General features: G+C 43.2%; 1 protein-coding gene across 1 annotated transcript; it reads left to right on the top strand.

The window, feature by feature from the left end:
- The first annotated feature begins 8,463 nt into the window (after positions 1–8,463).
- Positions 8,464–22,087, top strand: LOC109888976 (filensin). The gene is given in 8 exon segments (XM_031823567.1): positions 8,464–9,006; positions 9,698–9,802; positions 11,514–11,580; positions 17,030–17,122; positions 18,413–18,520; positions 19,578–19,798; positions 20,237–20,328; positions 20,757–22,087. Coding segments are annotated over 8 exon segments (1,983 nt in total). The 5' UTR covers positions 8,464–8,635; the 3' UTR covers positions 21,683–22,087.
- The last annotated feature ends 753 nt before the right edge of the window (positions 22,088–22,840 follow it).

Genomic DNA, 22,840 nt, shown 5'->3' with positions numbered 1-22,840 from the left:
GAACTCTTCTTTTAGTAATAATACTTGTTCACATTACATTTAACAACTTTCGATTCTACAAACAATAAAATAAAGTTGTTAGGGAAAGACAGGATAATCAGTTGTCACATAACTGGCGCATTCTTCGCTTTTCTACTACCTGTCGCAAGGCATTCTGGTACTTGCAGTCAATAGCCTAATCCAGTACTAACCAATTGTTACGAGAAATGAGTGAGGAGGTGTGGAGTCAGGCGCAGAGAGCAAAAGATGTGGGAAGAAACACGCTTTAATGTCCCGGAAACATAACATGAACCAAAAGTAGAAAAACAAATGATCAGAAATATAAACGGACAGCGTGAAACCCAAATACAAACAAAAACACTCAAACAACAAAACAGACTAACAAGCCCGCACGAAACAGAAGCGGGCTGAACAAACTATATATAACCCTCCCCTAACAACCAAACAAGAAACAGGTGATACCAATCAGACAAAACCAAAGGAACACAGAACAACGGATCGGCGATAGCTAGTAGACCGGCGACGACGACCGCCGAGCGCCACCCGAACAAGAAGGGGAGTCACCTTCGGTAATATTCGTGACAGTACCCCCCCCCTGACGCGCAGCTCCCGCAGCGCGCCGACGCCGGCCTCGGGGACGACCCGGGGGCCGAGGCGCTGGGCGATCCGGACGGAGGCGATGGAACTCACTCAACATAGATGGATCTAGAATATCCCTCACCGGAACCCAGCACCTCTCCTCCGGACCGTACCCCTCCCAGTCAACGAGGTACTGCAAGCCCCTCACCCGGCGTCTCGAGTCCAGAATAGCTCGCATCTTGTACGCCGGGGACCCCTCGATGTCCAGAGGGGGCGGAGGAACCTCCGGAACATCACCTTCCTGCATGGGACCAGCTACCACCGGCCTGAGAAGAGCACATGAAACGAGGGGTTAATACGATAATACGAAGGAAGTAATAATCGATAACAAACCTCGTTTATTCTCCTCAGGACTTTAAATGGCCCTATACACTGCAGACCCAGCTTCCGGCAGGGCAAGCGGAGGGGCAGGTTTCGGGTCGAGAGCCAGACCCTGTCCCCAGGTGCAAACACGGGGGCCTCACTGCGGTGACGGTCAGCGCTCTTCTTCTGCCTTATACTCGCTTGGCGTAATGACTCTTGGACAGCCCTCCAGGTCTCCTTAGAGCGCTGCACCCACTCCTCCACCGCAGGAGCCTCAGTCTGGCTCTGATGCCACGGTGCCAGGACTGGCTGGTACCCCAACACGCACTCAAATGGTGACATGTTGGTAGAGGAGTGGCTTAGTGAGTTCTGGGCTATTTCTGCCCAGGGAATATATCTCGCCCACTCCCCTGGCCGGTCCTGGCAATACGACCGCAGAAACCTACCCACCTCCTGGTTCACTCTCTCCACCTGCCCATTACTCTCCGGGTGATACCCTGAGGTCAGGCTGACCGAGACCCCCAGACGATCCATAAATGCCCTCCAAACACGGGAGATAAACTGGGGGCCCCGATCAGAAACTATATCCTCGGGCACCCCGTAGTGCCGGAAGACATGGGTGAAAAGAGCTTCCGCAGTCTGTAGGGCCGTAGGGAGCAAAAGATGTGGGAAGAAACACGCTTTAATGTCCCGGAAACAAAACATGAACCAAAAGTAGAAAAACAAATGATCAGAAATATAAACAGACAGCGTGAAACCCAAATACAAACAAAAACACTCAAACAACAAAACAGACTAACAAGCCCGCACGAAACAGAAGCGGGCTGAACAAACTATATATAACCCTCCCCTAACAACCAAACAAGAAACAGGTGATACCAATCAGACAAAACCAAAGGAACACAGAACAACGGATCGGCGATAGCTAGTAGACCGGCGACGATGACCGCCGAGCGCCACCCGAACAAGAAGGGGAGTCACCTTCGGTAATATTCGTGACACCAATACAACATAAATATTTATGTAGTTCTCTCAATCTCCATCACATGAATTCTAATACAATTACATATGTAAATAACTGTAAAGAAAATATATTTAGACACAGCTCAATGAATTAACTGTAAACATGAACTCTGTAACCCATTAAAAGTTACAACACCTGTACAGTACTGTACGTGACGAGGAAATGCTTCCATTATTATATCAGGTCAAGTTGTGCTGGAACATGACAGTAGTAGATACAGTGAGGGAAAAAAGTATTTGATCCCCTGCTGATTTTGTACTTTTGCCCACTGACAAAGAAATTATCAGTCTGTAATTTTAACAGTAGGTTTATTTGAATAGTGAGAGACATAATAACAACAACAAAAATCCAGAAAAACGCATGTCTTAGTACTTGGTGTTCTGGTTACACTTGGTGTGCGGTTGTGAGGCAGGGTGGACATACTGCCAAATTCTCTTAAATTATGTTGGAGGTGGCTTATGGTAGAGAAATTACAATTCAATTATCTGGCAACAGCTCTGGTGGACATTCCTGCAGTCAGTATGCCAATTGCATGCTCCCTCAATTTAAGACACCTGTGGCATTGTGTTGTTTAAAAAAATGCACATTTTAGAGTGGCGTTTTATTGTCCCCAGCACAAGGTCCACCTGTGAAAAAAATCATGCTGTCTAATCAGTTTCTTGATATGCTACACCTATCAGGTGGATGGATTATCTTGGCAAAGGAGAAATGCTCACAAGCTGGGATGTGCACAAAATGTATGCTAAAAATTTGAGAGAAATAAGCTTTTTGTGCGTATGGACCATTTCTGGGATCTTGTATTTCAGCGGTGGTGGAAATTCAGTACTGAGAGAGACTTGGTCATTTCTTCAAACAATCATCTTTATTTAATATTGATGAATTATTGCAATAATGAGGCTGGTCAACCCCCCACCCTTGAGTGTTGGAACGAGTAACCTAACCTTTACACAAATGCATAGTACTATATATAGCTGACACTAACAATGTTCAGTCATGGTTGGTTCAACCCCCCTCATGCAGACCAAGGAGCATCATAAGCCACTCTGGGTTCATCCTATCGTTATCTGCGCGTAGGTTGTTGTCTTATCCCCACCCTGGCTGAGTTTCCCAGATGCAAAGATGATTTTGAGACAATGAGGGATTGTTCTGCTCCTAAACTATCTCTAGTAAAACACATTATTGTCTATGTAATGCAGTCTTTAACTCACTTGTCAGCTCAAGCCATCTCTGGTGACCATACGCCCAGATTGGCTGCAGGGAACTAGAGTGGAACCCATGAAAACACAGACACTAGTAGGACAGAAATGTATTTCTATTAGTTAAATATGAATTGTTATCCATCAATATCAAATAGATCAGTTAAATATGTAACTTTTCTATCAAACAGCTCATGAAACATGGGACCAACACTTTTAGATGTTGCATTTATATTGTTGTTCAGTAATAGATTACTTCCCCAAGTCCCCCTTTTAAGCAAAGCTGTATGTTTCTGATTCCTATTGACAGCAGTGACTAAACGCTTCCATTATCAGTTGTACAAATGGCACTAGGTTTGGGGATATTGTCCATTCTGTTATGTTGGAAAGAATAATGACTGTAACGTTCATAGAGCCATGCAATGGATTTTGGCACTGAGAATTCTTACCTTCATCTGCTACAAGCAGAATGAGCAACCTCCTTGGCAAAGCACTTCCAAAGGCAGCCTTGAGAGAACATTTAATGTGTGATAATGTTGTGTTTCCTGTTTACAATGATCCTTCTAGTTTTTCTCAACATGTCCTCAGCAACATATGGTTGTTTCGCAATATCTTTTGTATGCATTATTTTGATGACATGTGTTATGGACAATGTTGGTCCTTCAGTAAGAATACACTTTATATTTTACAATATTACAATAGTTCATAATGTGCTAGCTAGATATAGCTACACTACCCCATGCATGACTTCGCTGGAACGTTTCTGATTCTCTGGAGGCATAGCATTGACCAAGCTGTAGAAAGCCTTAACAGAAATGTTTCTATAGTAATCCATCGTACAGACCAGATAAACAGATGGACAGATGGCAGCTGTGGGATTTGAAAATCAATCATCATTGTCACTGTCCCCGCTTCGCTCATCATGCTCTATCCCTCTCTCAGACGTCAAGAGCTGCAGGCCGGCTTCAAAAATCTTATTCCTTTGGATATATCGACTTTTTAAACTGAGAGTCAAGGAGGGAAAATAAATGGGTCTCTTTCATGTTTCATTTTAACTATAGAGTAAAGCATTATATGATTCCCTGCTTAGGTGCATCTACCTATTTTGGTCATCTTCTTGTATCGACAGACTGTTTTTAAGGCCTGACGCACAATAAAGTAGCCGCTGGGTTTTTCTGTTCTTTATAACACCCTTAAAATTTACAGCGCCACTAACACAGCCAAAGCCTCAGGTCAAGTCTGTTGTTAGAGCCAAGCAAACCTGACGGGCAGTATAAACACAAGGCTCTCATTTCCACCTCAGACAGCTTTCTAATCTCAGGCAAGGCTCTGGATTTACGACCACTATTATCTAATATATATGAAGGACAAGTGTCCGGGAACCTAGCCTGCACCTTATCCCATTTCTCACGTGGACGCATTATACAAACAACATAAATTCCTTCTGAAATGAATCCTGCGGATAGTTGGTGTATTTATGGCCACTTTGAGGATAGAGATCAGTGGTGTACACAGATATACAGTATATCCAGTGTAAAAATGGCCAGACTGTGGCTCTGTGCAGCCCGTTGGCTTGGATTTTGTTTTGTTCCGGGATGCTGATTTTGCAACACTCTGTTAATGTTGGGAGTGTATGCAGAGTTTGCGTGTGTGTGCGTGCGCTATGAGTGTGTCTGCAGTGACCAGTGATAGCGCATTTAAAGACTGTATTGGATTGTGTGTGAGTGTCCTTCTCTGTGAAGTCCTATTTAGTGGCTGAAAGCAGTTACCTGGATGAACTGAACACCTATCATCTCTCACCTATCATCTCTCTCTCTCTGCAGGTAAGAGGTATAATGTAAGTGAGCATTTCCTTCTGAGTGCTCTGACAGGCTGAAGATCCAATGTTGAACAGAGGAGAATGAAACTGAAGCAGCCCAAACTCCAGTGGATTATGTGCAGTCCAGCCATATTTAGTTTGTTGAAAGTGCCTGTTACCATTTAGTAGACTCGCGACAAGCTAAGGGGTTAAAGCTAACCTTCACTAGTAGGAATGTATGCCTAAACTTATGTTTCATTTGAACTTTTGCACAGTTTGACTGACAGCTAACATGGCAAAATATGCCATAATTAAAAGGACAATACACACTATATACATTATCTGTTGCCAGCAGTTTTCTTTGGAGGTTGCATTTGGCTGTGGAGAATTTAAAAAAAACATGTTTCAATGACTCCAACCTAAGTATATGTAAACTTCCGACTTCAACTGTATATTTCTCTGGTCATCCCCAAAGCCAACTCCTCCTTTGGCCGCCTTTCCTTCCAGTTTTCTACTGCCAGTGACTGGAACGAATTGCTAAAACCACTGAAGCTGGAGACTTACATCTCCCTCACTAACTTTAACCATCAGCTGTCAGAGCAGCTTACTGATCATTGCAGCATACACAGCCCATCTGTAAATAGCCCACCCAACTATCTCATCCCCATGTTATTTTAATTTTTGTTTGCTCCTTTACACCCCAGTATCTCTACTTGCACATCTCCTGTACATCTATCACTCCAGTGTTAATGGAAAATTGTAATTATTTCTCCACTATGGACTATTTATTGCCTTACCTCCCTAACCTTACTACATTTGCACACACTGTATATAGATGTTTCTATTGTGTTATTGACTGTACGTTTGTTTATTCCATGTGTAACTCTGTGTTTGTGTCGCACTGCTTTGTTTTTTATCTTGGCCAGGTCGCAGTTGTAAATGAGAACTTGTTCGCAACTGGCCTACCTGGTTAAATAAAGGTGAAATAAATAAAAAAATACCATCAACCCCGGACTGTCTTGTCTCATTACGCACATCGGGTTCCCATTCCCCCTGATTAGTGTATATGTGCCCTCTTTTTCCCATTGTCCTTGTCAGTTATTGTTATCGTGTCCATTAGTCTTGTGAGTACCTGTGTTGTATAGGCTTCCATGCTATGTGTTATTGTGCACTTGTTTTACAGGGCTCTTCCTTTGTATTATTTAGAGGTTTACACCTCACTCTTTTGTTTGGGTGGAGAAAATAAAAAAAACTATTACGTATTCCTGCACTCCTATCATTATACAGTGTGACAGTGTTATTGTAAGGTAAATCAATAGGGGCCTACAGTGGACTGAACTTGAAAATCTATAAATAACAAATTAATATATACTGAACAAAATGTGAACGCAACATGTTCTTTCCATTTTTCATGAGTTTAAATAAATATGCACAAAAAGCGTATTTCTCTCAAATTTTGTGCACAAATTTGTTTACATCCCTGAGCATTTCTCCTTTGCCAAGATAATCCATCCACCTGACAGTTGTGGCATATCAACAAGCTGATTAAACAGCATGATCATTACAAAGGTGCACCTTGTGCTTGGGACAAAATGCCATATTGGAAACAAGACATTATCACACAGTAAATGTTCTCTCAAGGCTGCCTTTGGAAGTGCTTTGACAAGCAGGGTGCTCATTCTGCTTGTAGCAGATGAAGGTAAGAATTCTCAGTGCCAAAATCCATCGATATGGCTCTATGAAAGTTACTGTCCTTGCAGTTTTGTCACAACACAATGCCAAGGTGCACCTGGGGGGGGGGGGGGGGGGGGGGGGGGGGGGCACCCATGTCTTAGCCTCTGTCCAGTCATGTGAAATACATAGATTAGGGCCAAATGAATTTATTTCAATTTACAGATTTTCTTCTATGAACTGTAACTCAAAATCTTTGAAATTGTTGAATGTTGTGTTTATATTTTTGTTCAGTAATACTAATAATAACATATCTTTAACAGAACTCAGAGCCTATGCCTTTTTTCTCTGAACCCCTGGCTTTTCTAGGGTCAGGAGTGCTGATGTAATACATTTTGGCATGTGCTCCATTCAGCCTTATACGGGCAGACAGCCCCTCTAGATCTGTCGAGTGTGACCACCCACCACACAGGACAATGCCCTAATGCACATACACACCATTTGAACAAAATACACATACAATATATAAATACAATATATGTCAACACACGAACTGACACAGTTGTGTTAGAGGTCATGAAGTCATGTAAACGTACATAGCAGAGCACTGCTATCGCCCTGGAACAAGATGAGTAATTTATGCACTCAACCTGTGCTACTCAACCAACACTGGTCTGCTGCAATGTGAAGTGAGGTCACACATGCACACACACACCACCCACCAGACACAGTTTAAATAGCATTGCTTGAGGCACAAGCATTTATCAGTGTCCAGAGAGCCTCCCTGAAAAAAAGCTGTTGTCTGGGCTCTATTTGACATTTTTACAGTTTATGTAAACATTCAGTGAATTTCTGAGGTATTTCAGGTTGAGAGCTTTCCTTAAGGGAGCAGCAACACCATCCGCATGTAAACTTAGGTGAGAGAGGGAGAGCTCTTTGGCTTTTGGTGTGTTGTTGTGAGGTGAGGGTGGCTGCTCTTGGCCTTGAATTGGCTAATTCCACAGAGGAATACACATTTTACAGTAACATCAATCCCCATATGTGAAAAAGAAGCAGGCTGTCGATTTGTGTACAGTCAATCCATTCAGAATATTCAGTAGACAAGTGGAGAGCTAAACCAAACATTCCAAGATCGTCTGCAGTTTACATAAGACCAAGCCCTTTGGTCCCATATGTATTTTTCTCATGCAGTTGATAAAACTGTTTTTTTTTTACCCATGGGACAGTTATTCAATTGTTGTGACTCCCATCAGTGGGATTGTAATTTCGTATAATCTCTATGCAATTGGAACGGTTTGTATAATGTATGACTAACCATTTTCCTTATTTGAGCTGGATCTTGGCCAATGCTGTGGGTTATTGTGTGTAATAATTTAATGTTTGCGGACCTATTAATATTCAATTCACTTGTGTGATGAATAATGTGACAGGGCTTGCCAATTTGTAACCGTTTGTATAATAATCAGTAGGAGAACAAAATAGCTAAAATCTGCTTTAGGGGTTACTAGGGTACTTTTGGCACATTAGTAATTGGCTATGGCCTGTAACAAAAACCTGCACAGCATGCTATTTCCACTTGGTCATGTGGTAAACCTAGGCCATAGTCCAAAATTCCCCATAAATCAAACCGAGATCTAGAAAAACAGTTGATTGGAAACAATGAGGCTTCTGATAATGGTCCATTTGACACAGCAATATTCTCTCTCGCCTGTCTGCCGTTTGTTTTTGTCTTTTTGCTCGATCATCAATGGCAGAGCTTTTGTAATGTCAGCCACAAAGGCTAACAAACTCTGGAAGGCCCTATGCGCGTGCCTTGCGTGGGATCAGGCCAGCAGGAGATTTGTGGGGGTCTATTTCGCAGCCGGCAGGGGCCGAGCAGCCTTTAGTCTAGCATGAGACAGCCAAGGGTGAGCACCCGAGTTTTCACACACTAAAGGTGCGAAGGGGAGAACGCACTCCGGGGATAACACCAACCGAGACAGCGGGAGAGCGACAACCACCACCATGCACCAGACCAGTTACACGCACGAGGTGCGCAAGGAGAAGTATGAGCGCTCCGATGTCTTCGAGGAGCCCTACGGCCCTGACGCGTCGGCGGGCGCCTCGGCCATCCAGGGCTGGGAGAGCCTGCAGGAACTCAACAGCCGTTTCGCCCGCTACATCAACCGGGCACGCGTGCTGGAGCAGCGCAATGCCGTGTTCCGGAAGCAGCTAGAGACGCTGCAGCGGATGGAGGAGGCTAGCGGGCTCGAGGAGGCCTTTACGGAACAGATCGGTCTGAATCAGCAGCGCATCCGCGAGCTCTCCGCTGACCGTGCCAAGCTTGAGCGAGAGCTGAAGGACTCATGCCGCATGCTGGACGAATTCACCAACAAGTAAGTGATGTCCGTGAGTTTGAAGGTGTGCGTGCTTGTATTTGTGTGCGTGCGTCAGTAAGGGTAGTGTGTTTTTTAAACTGATGTGTGGGTCAGAGAGAAGGAAAGTGTGGATGGGCCACCGCCTGTGAGTAACCCGTGCTGGGGTGAGGTGCCCTTCTCTAGACCAGATGCAGAGTAAACTGTTTGTATGCTGGTGAATGCTTAGTTTCCCAGATAATCTGACTGTGATACATTGTGATACATTGTCCACCTGTTGAAAGTCTGTCTTCAATAAAGGGGTTTATTGACATGGAAATGGCAGGTGCTGTGAGTTCAGTCATGGTAAGTGTCATGGATTTCTATCTTCTAACACCAAGACAGTACTAAGAAGAATAAATACTGCTCAAGTGGTTGTGTGTTGAAAAAAGATAACAAACATCCCTTTTAAGTGCTTTCAAGGGGAGTCAGGTTGATTAAGGAAAATGAAGAGTTAATAAAAACGAAAAAAACTATGTTTTATTGTCACACAGATAGGTGTAGTGAAATGTGTTGTTTTACAGACATTGTAAAGTCAGAAAAGCCAGATAGAGAAACGTCGATCCTCTCAATGTGCTCAATACACAAACTCATGTAAATGACAGAGCAATACAAGGTAGGTCACACAAAAGTCTTGAATTTATGTTTTGTGATTATGTTTTGTACTCCAAAGATACAGAAATGAATGTGAGTATCAAGAACAGCTGCGGGGTACACTGGAACAACTCAACAAGGTATGTGTGTGAGTCCTATGACAATTTCACCTGTTTAATTTAATGTAAAAAAACTCAATTAAATCCAGACAAAAAATAATTTGATAGACATTCTCCATTGGGCTTGCTTTTTAGACCAGGACTAGGCCTAATCTGTTTGCGGGAAACCTCCAAAAATGTTAAACTGTAATACAACTGCTAAACTGTCCTGCTGCATTATTAGCGCCCTAACCATAAAACACAACTTGTGAGCAAAGTTTTCTGCATAAGCCCTGTGCATGAAAGCGGCTTTGCAATGTGGAACAACAAAAAGATCAAATATATTTTTTGTCTGGTTAATAATCTACAAGCTTTGTAGATTATAATTAGAATCATAATTATATTGTGTAACTGCAATCCTGATAGGACTTTGGGGCTGAGAGACAAAGCTTAAGAGGTCAGGACAATACAGTGAGCTCATGGAACTGAATTAAATGTCTTATCATATCGCTGTCTTTCTGGGTTAGTGATATCAGAGGCTTTAGACATAATGGAGGAATGTACTAGTGAAGAAAGGCTTTGTGTGGTGTTCAGATGAATAATAACCGCAGTGTAATACTGTGTGAGGCTTTATGAGGAGTGGATATCTACCTATCGACTTGCCTCTCTCTCTCTTCTCTTTTGCCCCCATCTCTCCTCTCCTCTCCTCTCCTCTCCTCTCCTCTCCTCTCCTCTCCTCTCCTCTCCTCTCCTCTCCTCTCCTCTCCTCTCCTCTCCTCTCCTCTCCTCTCCTCTCCTCTCCTCTCCTCTCCTCTCCTCTCCTCTCCTTCCTCTCCTCTCCTCTCCTCTTCCTCTTCCTCTCCTCTCTCCTCTCCTCTCCCTCTCTCCTCTCCTCTCCTCTCCTCTCCTCTCCTCCCTCTCCTCTTCCTCTCCTCTCCTCTCCCTCTCCTCTCCTCTCCTCTCCTCTCCTCTCCTCTCCTCTCCTCTCCTCTCCTCTCCTCTCCTCTCCTCTCCTCTCCTCTCCTCTCCTCTCCTCTCCTCTCCTCTCCTCTCCTCTCCTCTCCTCTCCTCTCCTCTCCTCTCCTCTCCTCTCCTCTCCTCTCCTCTCCTCTCCTCTCCTCTCCTCCTCCTCTCCTCTTCCTCTCCTCTCCTCTCCTCTCCTCTCCTCTCCTCTCCTTCCTCTCTCCTCCTCTCCTCTCCCTCTCCTCTCCTTCTCCTCTCCTCTCCTCTCCTCTCCTCTCCTGCTCCTCTCCTCTCCTCGCCTCTCCTTCTCCTCTCCTCTCCTCTCCTCTCCTCTCCTCTCCCTCTCCTCTCCTCTTCCCTCTCCTCTCCCTCCTTCCTCTCTCTCCTCTCCTCTCCTCTTCCTCTCCTCTCCATCTCCTCTCCTCTCCTCTCCTCTCCTCCTCCTCTCCTCTCCTCTCCTCCCTCTCCTCTCTCCTTCTCGCTCGTCCTCTCCTCTCCTCTCCTCTCCTCTCCTCTCTCTCCTCTCCTCTCCTCTCCTCTCCTCTCCTCTCCTCTCCTCTCCTCTCCTCTCCTCTCCTTCCTCTCCTCTCCTCTCCTCTCCTCTCCTCTCCTCTCCTCTCCTCTCCTCTCCTCTCCTCTCCCCTCTCGCTTCCTCTCCTCTCCTCTCCTCTCCTCTCCTCTCCTCTCCTTTCCTCTCTCTCCTCTCTCCTCCTCTCCTCTCCCTCTCCTCTCCTCTCCTGCTCCTCTCTCTCCTCTCCTCTCCTCTCCTCTCCTCTCCTCTCCTCTCTCTCCTCTCCTAGGAGGCTGACTATGGCCCTGTTGGGGAACCTGGAGTTTGCAGATCCAGTCCGCAGTTCCCTTCAGGACGACCCTCAACTCCACCAAAGACAGAAACAGGAAGGTAAGAGGTATACACCTACAACATCATCTGCAGTCTATTACAACTCATTCTGCCTTTATATTGTACAATCATACAATTAGCCCTGGGGGAAGTATTTTAGGTCAGTGGAGTGTACTAATCATTAAAAAAATACTTATTGGAAAGGAAACCGGTACAGTGTGCATAGCATATCGTCTTTCAACCTGCAGATGTAGATCATAAATTGACCAGTCTCGCAACAGGAGTAACATAATCCTGCAGGAAGAGGATTTGATTATAAAAAATATTTGTTTTCATAGGCCACAGTAGGCTATTAGGTGTAGCCTAGCGCTGCATTTCTGTATACACTTGCATGTCGTACTGGAGACCAATACACTCCCTTCTGTATTTATTTAGACAGTGAAGCTACAACTTTTAATTTGACTATACTCCAGCATTTTTAGATTTGAGATCACTTTATGTATTTAGTCCCCCCATTTGAAGGTGTCATAAGTATTTGGACAAATTCACTTATAGTGTATTAAAGTAGTCAAAAGTGTAGTATTTGGTCCCATAATCCTAGCATGTAATGACTACATCAAGCTTGCGACTCTACAAACTTGTTGGGTGCATTTGCAGTTAGATTTGGTTGGGTTTTGGATTATGTTGTGCCAAAAATATATTAATGGTAAATAGTGTATTTTGTCATTTTGGACTCACTTTTATTGTAAATAAGAATAGAATATGTTTCTGAACACTTCTACATTCATGTGGATGCTAACATGATTTCAGATAATCATGAATGAATTGTGAATAATGATGAATGAGAAAGTTACAGAGGTACAAAGATCATTCTGTCAAACTATGCTAGCCTCTCACCATTACCAATAACAGGGGAGATTAGCATTTTTGGGGGTTATGATATTTATCCCTCTGTGACTTTATCACAAAGTAAAAATCCAAAATGCTGGTGTATAGAGCCAAATTAAACATTTTAGCCTCACTGTCAATATGTGACATGTGATTTTTCGCACGTCACAACTTCACAGGAGAGCCTTCTGGAACATGTGAACTTTCATGTGCCTTAAAAACAAACTTGTCTGCTGTAAATACGAATAAAATATCTGTAAATACAAATACAATTGTTAAATGATAAGCCTAGTTGGTTTAGCCACGGAAAAAGTCAACTGAGACAATGAGTGGGCTGGACATGCCGAGAGATGAGTTCGGATTGGTCTGTCGTGTAGCAGGCTTCTGTCTATAACATGAGCTGTTACATGAGCTGTCAGTATGTGTAGGTAATCCTTTCCAACCCAGCTTTTTTGAAAGATATCACATAGTAGAACTGCACAACTGTTGCTCTCCACTTTCTGGAGGACCGAGTTTTGAAATCAGTGGAATTAGAGTATGATAGCTAAGGAGATGGAGGAAATTCTGGTGTTTGATTGCAAATATGCAGACAGAGTCGAAAAGAGAACACACAGAAGGCTGTTGTATAAAACACCTGTTTCCGGATTACATCTTCAAAGTAAGGGCAACCATGGCATCCATGACAGAGAGGGAGAAGCGTCCATCCATTTATACGGCTAAGAGAATCTAGCTAGCTACATTTATCTAACGTTAGCTGGCTGGCTTGCTAGCTAACCTTACATGTATGATCTGTGTAGTAATATTATTTGTTTCTCAGAGCCATTTGCATTGCTAGTTGTAGCCTAATGTTAGCTAGCTACCTGCAAATTCATGCAGGGTAGTAACGTTATGAGTTGGTATTATGGTTTATTGTTTAGCTAGTTAGCTACATGTCTAAACAAAAGACTCCACTATGCAAGTAACCATTTCAATAGAATGTTCATGATATCACTGTGACAACTGTCTATAGACATAGCTGGTAAATTCTCTCTGGCTATCTACTCTGTTTTCAGTGCACTCTCGTCTGAGTGTAGCAGAGCGCAGAATAATAACTGAAGAATTTACGAACGCTCAACATGCGTTGTGTCAGTAAATGTTGGCAAAAAAGCGTAATTAAATTGTTGCCAGCAGCACAGTTGCAGTCACCAACACTCAGGATGACATAAAAGCAGCCTAACCAGCTCTGCTAGGGTGAGTAAAATGGTCAGAGTGAGCTGTTGTCTCAGTTGTGTCTGGAAGTAGCTAACAAGCTAGCCAACGTTAGCCAGTTAACTTGGGTGCTTGACTGCTGTTGTTAGGTCAGAATGCTCGGATCAACCCTACTCCTTGGCCACAGCGTCCAGTGTGATCAAAGACCAAAACGCTCTGAATTTACAAAAGGACAATCTGAAAACGCTCTGAGTTTACGAATGCCCAGAGCACACTCTGGCACTCCAGATTAAATTTACAAACCCATATTATAAACCAGCCTTTAGTATTAAAATCTTTTGTTGTTTAGTATTCACATGTGAATCCTTAAAGAGATGGGTGAGGCTAAAAATTAACAGGGTGTGAATGATGCTGAATGGGTATAGACAAAGAAGAGCTCTCCAGTAGGTGTACTAAAACACTCAAATACCATTTTCTCAAATGTGAGGTTACAAGTTTATCAACTTTCAAAGCAGAATTACTTTCCCATTTTTCCTCAACTGTAGTGTATGATATACCATTTTCTATCTCTGAGTCTCTGAGTCTCTACAATTTCAAATTTTGCTACATAAGACAGAATCGAGCCGGTCGATCACATATATATGGAAAGGAGTGTATCTGTCTTGTGTTACTAAGCTATATAAAACAACGGTTGTCGATATGCATGTTACGAATGTTCAAAATGCATGATATTTTATGAATCCCAATTTTGTGGTTGCTAACGTTAGCTAGGCTAGGGGTTAGGGTTTAAGGTTAGGAGTTAGGTTAAAAGGTTAAAAGGTTAAGGTTAGGTGAGGGGTTAGCTAACATGCCAAGTAGCAAAGTAGAAAAAAGTAGTAAGTAGTTGCAAATTTGCTAAAGTTGTCCGTGATGAAATTCAAATATGCAACATTTGGGATGCTAGACGTTCGCCACCTCTGCACCCCGACCAACAACTGTACTTTTGTTTTGCCTTAAGTAACCTTCTGTCATATGTAACAATACCAAACGTAACATACTGTGTCATACTATTTTAAGTGTCCCGCGTTTACAGTTACTATGTTAAGTCTAGTCTATGAGACCAGGCTGGCATTTCAGGTAAACATTTTTACATTCGAATGTGGCAGTAGTAGGATGTACAGTAGTAGGATTTTTATTCTGTCTGCTGCTTTAGCTTTTGAGCGAGCAAGAGAGAAAGAGAACTGGAGGTTTTCAGTGAATTTAGGTAAATCACAAGGATTATTGGATTTTTCTGTGATCAAATTAAGATGCCACATCTGTAATGCTTTGTTTACATCCACCAGATGGACCATATAAATCCAATTAATAAATACTGAAACTAAATCAATGACTAGTGAATTTAACAACCCACCTCAGTGCGTTGGTGTTTACCCTGCAAACACATTTTATTTGCTTAGGAAACATACTTAACGAGGCTATTAAATGTGTAATTGCACACATATTTACTCTTAAATTCTTAATCAGGTTAGGCCTGTACTGATGCAGGTCAGGCAGAACACCTCAGAGAGTCAAACAATTTAGACACATTTAAAGGCTGTAATGATGATGAGCCCAGTGGTCTACCAAACTCTTCACACCACTGCCCTCATTTACAGAGGCTACAGAGGCTGTTGGTATTGGCTAGGTCATTAACAGCCCCTTGTAAATAGACAATATTACCAATCTGCCACCAATGGCGGCAGATTGACGAGGGCGGCATTTTCTGAGCTAAACAGACCAAGACGCACCTCCAACAAGTACAAATAAAGCCTCACGTAATTCTATCCAAAAACAATTTCAATTTCTCTCATCCTGTGGCATATGGGCTTTTTAGGTGAGTGCTGATGCAGACCTGTGATATGCAGTGCCCACTTTGACAAAGGCAGGGGCACAAATATTTTGCTTATCCATTCCCAGCGTGCCTCTCCAGTGTGCTGTTCTAGAGACGTATCGCTGCTGCGTCCACCAACGTTCTGTCAAAAATATTATCTAACATACAGTACCAGTCAAAAGTTTGGATACCCCTACTCATTCCAGGGTTTTTCTTTAGTTTGACTATTTTCTACATTGTAGAAACTATGAAATAAGACATATTGGAATCATGTAATAACAAAAAAGTGTTAAACTAATCAAAATATAATTTATATTTTAGATTATTTTAAGTAGCAACCATTTGCCTTGATGACAGCTTTGCACACTCTTGGCATTCTCTCAACAAGCTTCACCTGTAATGCTTTTCCAACAGTCTTGAAGGAGTTCACACATATGCTGAGCACTTGTTGGATGCTTTTCCTTCACTCTGCGGTCCAACTCATCCCAAACCATCTCAAGTGGGTTTAGGTCGGGTGATTGTGGAGGCCAGATCATCTGATGCAGCACTCCATCCATCTCCTTCTTGTTCAAATAGCCCTTACACAGCCTGGAGGTGTGTTAGGTCATTGTCCTGTTGAAAAACAAATTATAGTCCACTAAGCGCAAACTAGATGGGATGGCGTATCGCTGCAGAATGCTTTAAGCACGAGCCGGCGTCTTGGACATTTTTTGGGGGGTGTTTTACAAATGGTAGGCTTACCACATAGATGGGCATTCATAAAATTCATTTTCAGGCAACCCTGTAGGGTACAGCTCAGTAAACACGCACCGACGCTGATGCCTTTTGGACGTCTTTTTTTGGTGCAGTCTTGACAGGCCTTGATTTCCACATCCACGGACATTGGTTTTTGATCCGGACCAAATCTGAACCAATCATAGATGTGTATGTGTTTGGTCCGGATTTTGTCCGGTCTGGGCCATCCTTGATTTTGCCCAAACATAGACGTCTATAAATGACTTATTTTCAACTTTCATTCAGAACCCAAAATTTCCCTGATTTCAACATCATGAAAATACATACAATACACTATTCTAGTTTTGTAGGGGTGACTTTTTTTGGTCTCACCTAGGGCGGCAGAATGGCAAGGACCGATCCTGCTCCTAACCTTTCGATATCAGGGCGGACCCTAACCACACGGACACTGAGTTGGTTATGGATATTGTGTACTCTACAAGACCCTGGATTCAAAATACACAGTGCACGCACATGTAATACTGAGGAAAATAAAGGGATGACATACAGGGTGGGTATATTTAATAAAGTTAGGATTAGAGTACATAGACGTTGTGTACTTTACTCTAATCCCAACCATATTAAATACACCCACCCTGTATGACAGTCCCATTTATTTTTTATAGTCCAGGATCTAATATTGTATTGGGGAACGTCTTAAATTTTATGTTTGTGTTTTATTAAAGGCAAAGTTAATTTTTCATTTGATACAGCAGCAGTATGTATACAAGATAATTTCAAGTAAAATATAATGTTAACTCATCCCCTCTCCTCCTCTATTCCTCTCACCCCACCACCCTCTCCCTGTAGAACCTGGCAGAGATCCAGACCTACGTGAACATCCTGCACCAGATCAACCAGACAATATCCCTGGTGCCCAACGTGGCCGTGGGCATCTCTGAGGTAAGGTCACCAGGCATCTTTCTGTGTCCAGGGGAAACAGCTGAGTCAGACCAGGGGTGTCAGACCAGATAACAATAAAGCCCCAAGGACCACCAGTGGAATCAGCTATGTGAGCTGAACTTTGTGTCTTTGAATGGAAAATGTGTTGTGATGTGTTCCAATGTGTTAATGTGTACTGACATTTCTGTGAAATAATATACTTGTGTTTATTATTATGACAGTTAATCCCAGCTCTGTGTGTCATGTTGTCCCTTTATAGAAAATATGTTGATGCTGTCAGTCTGTAAGCTGTTGGCTTGTCTGTCTATGAAGTTGCAACTAAAGCACTGTAATCTAATGTACACTGAGTGTACAAAACATGCTCTTTCCATGACAGACTGACCAGGTGAATCTAGGTAAAAGCTATGATCCTGTATTGATGTCACTTGTTAAATCCACGTTAATCAGTGTAGATAAAGGGAAGGAGATAGCTTAAAGATGTATTTATAAGCCTAGAGACAATTGCAACTCAATATTAGGAAGTTCCTAATGTTTCGTATACTCAATGTACATGTTGAATGCCTGTCTAGTTGTTCAGTGTGTATTATAACTGGCCTGTGGTCCCTTTGTGTGATCTCTGTGTTATAACTGGCCTGTGGTCCCTTTGTGTGATCTCTATGTGTTATAACTGACCTGTGGTCCCTTTGTGTGATCTCTATGTGTTATCACTGGCCTGTGATCCCTTTGTGTGATCTCTATGTGTTATAACTGACCTGTGGTCCCTTTGTGTGATCTCTATGTGTTATCACTGGCCTGTGATCCCTTTGTGTGATCTCTATGTGTTATAACTGACCTGTGGTCCCTTTGTGTGATCTCTATGTGTTATCACTGGCCTGTGATCCCTTTGTGTGATCTCTATGTGTTATAACTGGCCTGTGGTCCCTTTGTGTGATCTCTATGTGTTATAACTGGCCTGTGGTCCCTTTGTGTGATCTCTATGTGTTATAACAGGCCTATGATCCCTTTGTGTGATCGCTATGTGTTATAACTGGCCTGTGGTCCCTTTGTGTGATCTCTATGTGTTATAACAGGCCTATGATCCCTTTGTGTGATCGCTATGTGTTATAACTGGCCTGTGGTCCCTTTTGTGTGATCTCTATGTGTTATAACAGGCCTATGATCCCTTTGTGTGATCGCTATGTGTTATAACTGGCCTGTGGTCCCTTTGTGTGATCTCTATGTGTTATAACTGGCCTGTCTTGTCTCTGTGTGATCATTGTGTATTATAACTGTCTCTGTGTGAAGGAGCAGGAAAAGCAGCTGGCCCAGAGGAGAGTTCCAGCCCTGCAAAGCCAGCTGGAGGAGTACAAGAGCGCCCTCTGCCAGCTCCAGGCACAGAAGCTGCATCTGCAGACCGAGGTAGGTTCCTATCCATTACTATGATAACTTAGCGAACATCTCATGCTCAAGTGTTTGAAAGTGTCACATTCCAAATCAACCCTTAGGCCCTACTCTCTATGCATATTAGTGAGGAAGGGAGATGAGGTAGCCACTTGAATTGAGTTAGACAGTTTACATGTACCCATGGAGGACAGGACATAAATTGGTTGTAGTTGCACAGGGGCGCCAGTAGGTGTCAGTCATCACCTTTAGATTAGTGAGTAAAGATGATACAAGCAACAGAGAAGCGGGGAAATACAGGTGTATCTCTTAGAAAAATACTAGTAAAAACTAAAAGACATAGAAGGACAAAAAAACAACTCTCAATGTCTACCTCAAACTGATGCATAAGTCCATGTTTATTTTCTCCAAAAGTTGTGAATCTATTGAATCATTTCTTAAATGTGCATCCCTTCATTTTAGTTGTTTGGTCCCTACCTCTGCTTTTTTCCCAAATTATGCTTTTCACTTTGTTCATTTTCTGTACCCTGTACCTCATGACTGTTTGTGTTTCCTAGCAAAACATTTTCAAATGGCATTCTATAACTCAGACTTTTTTAAATTTTGTGACCTATAATTGCAAGAAATCTGAATATTTTCATGAAATAATTATCATATCTCTAAAAATTCTAAAGGCTCAATTTTCAATCGGAGACAGGTTGCCATGAAGGTTGAATATGTACGTGGGTTGAACACCTGTGTAGTACTACAGTTGTCACCACAACATCCTCAGAGAATACAGTAGTCATGATGTTCTGATTTATTCTGTCTTTTTAAAGTCAGACAGCTGGCACGTTAGTATAGTTCGATGACCAAGCAGGAATGACAACGATCGCTTAAATAATACAAATTAAGTTGAACTTTTCTATATGACATCTATTCTGTTTTTTATTTTATTTTTTAATAAGCAGTGTACAGTAGCATACCATATGATAAAATGTTTCCCACCTCTATATTGAAATGATAATCAGATTTCTCTCTCTCTCTCTCTCGCTCTCTCGCTCTCTCGCTCTCTCGCTCTCTCTCTCTGTGTCAGACCTCAGTGTTGGAGAATTCCATCAAGAGCACCCAGGAGAGCTATGACGATGAGATCCAGCTGTACAACGAGCAAATTGAGTCTCTGAGGAAGGACATTGAGGAGGCCGAGAGGTCCCTGGAGAAATACACCAACGAGTGCCGCCACCTGGCCATGTACCAGATCTCCCTGGAGAATGAGCTGGAGAGGTACAAGAGGATCATTGAGAATGAGGACAACAGGTAATTACTAACCACAACACACAGTGACCAGTGTCCTGCTACTGGATATTAGGAAGCACTTCAATGTGTTGACTCTGCGAAATCTTGTAGTAGAATATCAGCCACATGGTGGCAGTGTTGGATATTATATTTGTGTGTTTTCCACCTCAGATTTGTTCAATCATGGTTGAATATCTCTTCAGGAAGGTTATTTATTTTTAATGTAATATTTAATCCCCTTTAATATGGCCTAATCCTTCTTTTGTTTACTTTATCAATACATCTTTTCTTTACAGCCTCACAATACAAAAATGGGAAAGTAATTAGAAAAAGGACAAAGGAATATTCCTCTTAGAATTACTAATATAATGTTTAGTACTAACACATACAAATACACTATCACATGCTGCTTCTGTGGTGGTGTCCTAACTGATGTTTCTTCCTCATTCTCTTCCACAGGTTGAATTCAGCGATAATTGGGACTCCCATTACCTTGTTCACCACCAATTACCGCTTTACCCACACACCCACCGTGTCGAGCAGGGGCAGAGGTGAGGACATGGCCACGTCTCATTCCACAGCTTCTTCACACTGATAGTTTCCATACATACAGAGCAGACACGTAACAACCCATCGTCATCATAGGCTATAACCACACTAGCTAGAGCCCTAATGAATACAGCCACACAGTGATGTGATTCCCACCCAGTTAAAACAACAAACAATGGATCCTCCTGAGGTCTATACATGGATAATGGTGACCGTGGTTAGGAGGATCCAGGTTCTGCAGGAGTCCTTTCCTCCTTCGATAATGTGTTTTGAATTTTTAAAGTGTGTTTTGTCTTATATAAAGGTTTCTATTCATGATCCAGGTTAGGATTATACAGGTCCCGCGGAAGTCCTTTCCCCCTTCAATAATATTTTTTTGAATTTTTAGTGTTTTTTCTCATATAAGATGTTTATTTTGTTTATCTGCCAGACATCACCCAAGCCATCCAGGACATCAGCAGTGTCAAGCCTCGCCAGAAGAACCTGGCCAAGAAGGTCATGAAGAAGGAGATCAGTCCCAAAGACGTGATGGACAGTGGCCAGGACGAAAGAGTCGGTGGAGCTGAACACATGGAGGATGAGAAGCGAGGGATGGAGGAGGAGGAGGATGAGGTGAATAGGGAGAAGCAGAGTTCGCTGTACACTGGTGTGTCCCCCCAGGACGTCCCAGACGGAGCTCAGATCAGCAAGGCCTTCGACACGCTCTGTAACATCGTCAGAGACCGCATGAGGAAGTACAAGAAGCCAGAGCCAATTGCTGACTTCTATACTAAGGGGCGCTATGTGTTGGTGACGGGTGACGGCAGCTACCCCCACCCCCATTTCTACACCTCCAGCCCCTCCGCTGGACACGTCTTTGTCACGATCTGCGACGGCATGGTCTCCCCTTATGACCCCTTCAGCCCATACACCCCCTCCCCTGACCCCCCTCATCCACAGCCCATGCCACCCCCTTGCCCCTGTATTCCCACCCCACCTTCCGACGGAGAGGGTGGCAAGGGTGACGATAAGGGCGGAAAAGGTGGTGGGAAGGGGAAATCAAGGGACGTAGATCCTACTCCCCCCCCACAGCCCAACCCTGCCCCAGCTCCAGGCCCTGACCCCAAAGACCCCAAATGCCCCAGCAATCCCTCCGGACCCAAGGGGGGTAAAGATGACAGTCGCCGTAGGGGCCTTCCTCCCATGCCCTCCCCCCGTGGCGCTAGCAGCATGCCCTCTGACTCCATGAGCTACGAGAAGGTGGAGATGGTGGAGTCAGTGGAAAGGTTCTCCAACAACCGCAAGACCAAGGGCTATGAGGAGACGGCCATGGTGGTGGAGACCATGATTGAGAAGACCAGCAAGAAGAAGCACTGAGTCTGAGGAGATTGACCTCGAACAAAAGAGCTGGACAGACTCCTCACAAGTTCCACCTCACCTTATGCCAGCAAGAACAAACAATGAGACCAATATGAGACTCTGCTAAAGACATTCTAAAAACACTGTTCAACCGTGGATGAGACCAACTGCTATGAGCCGGTCCTCACATAGGAAACTGCTAAAGACTCCTTCCACATTCATGATACTGCTCCTCCGTTTAAAAAGCTCTCTGGCTTTGTGTTCAGCAAGAGTTAGCTGGTTCCATAATGCTGCTGTTGTTGTTTCTACCTACGCCAATACCTTATGCCTTTACTGTCTGAAAACTCAAAGTACCAGCATCGAAACAACAGAACAAGCCCTCTCGCCCCCCCCCCAAAAAAAATAAAGTGAATAAAAACATGACTTTGATGTGTGGAAAAAAATGGATTACATGCTACTGCCCTCATGGATGTTTGCCACCCTTCCAAATCAAACCTTAACCCAAACCTCCACCCAAGACTTAATTTGCTCAATTGAATGCCATTGACCTCCCTCAACACAGTCTTGCTGTGTATAAAACTGTTTTAATAATAAAAAATAATCACGTTTCACAAGCATAAAGCTCTCCTGTTTTTGTGTTTTAATGTTAAGACCGCTGTTATGACACACGGTTGCTTTACAAACAAACGCCCCGCCCCCAGTCCTTCTCATCATCTCTTGTAGTTCCAAAAAAGATTAAACGATTCATATTATATTCTTTGAATAATAACAGCTGATGTTTCATATTTGTACTTTCTATGTACTGTATGCAGTTTAAGCACTCTTTACCTGCTTTATAAAGATGATTGAAGGGTAGAGGCGATGGATGCCTCATTTTTATCTGATCACCCTGTTTTACTTAGATACTAGAGGAATATTAATTGCACCAAAGTGAGGACACTACACTAAGTAAGCTAGTGCAGTGTTTAGTAAACATCGGGAGTCTCCCAGCCCAGAGTGAAAGGTGTTACCTTGAACTCTGCAGCTACTGAAGGAAAGACATGAATGTTTCATTGGGGTGATCTGGAGGAGCAGACAGTGACCTCTGAACTCTGCATAATCCACTCTCCCTTAGAGGGACAGACGAGAGAGAAAAAGAGAACGAGAGAGAGCATGTGTGTGTGTGCGTGTGACAGA

Source organism: Oncorhynchus kisutch, linkage group LG4 (assembly GCF_002021735.2).
Source record: "Oncorhynchus kisutch isolate 150728-3 linkage group LG4, Okis_V2, whole genome shotgun sequence".
NCBI classification, from domain to species: Eukaryota; Metazoa; Chordata; class Actinopteri; order Salmoniformes; family Salmonidae; genus Oncorhynchus; species Oncorhynchus kisutch.
The sequence above is the reverse complement of the archived record's forward strand: the minus strand, read 5'-3'. Positions and strand labels throughout refer to the sequence as shown.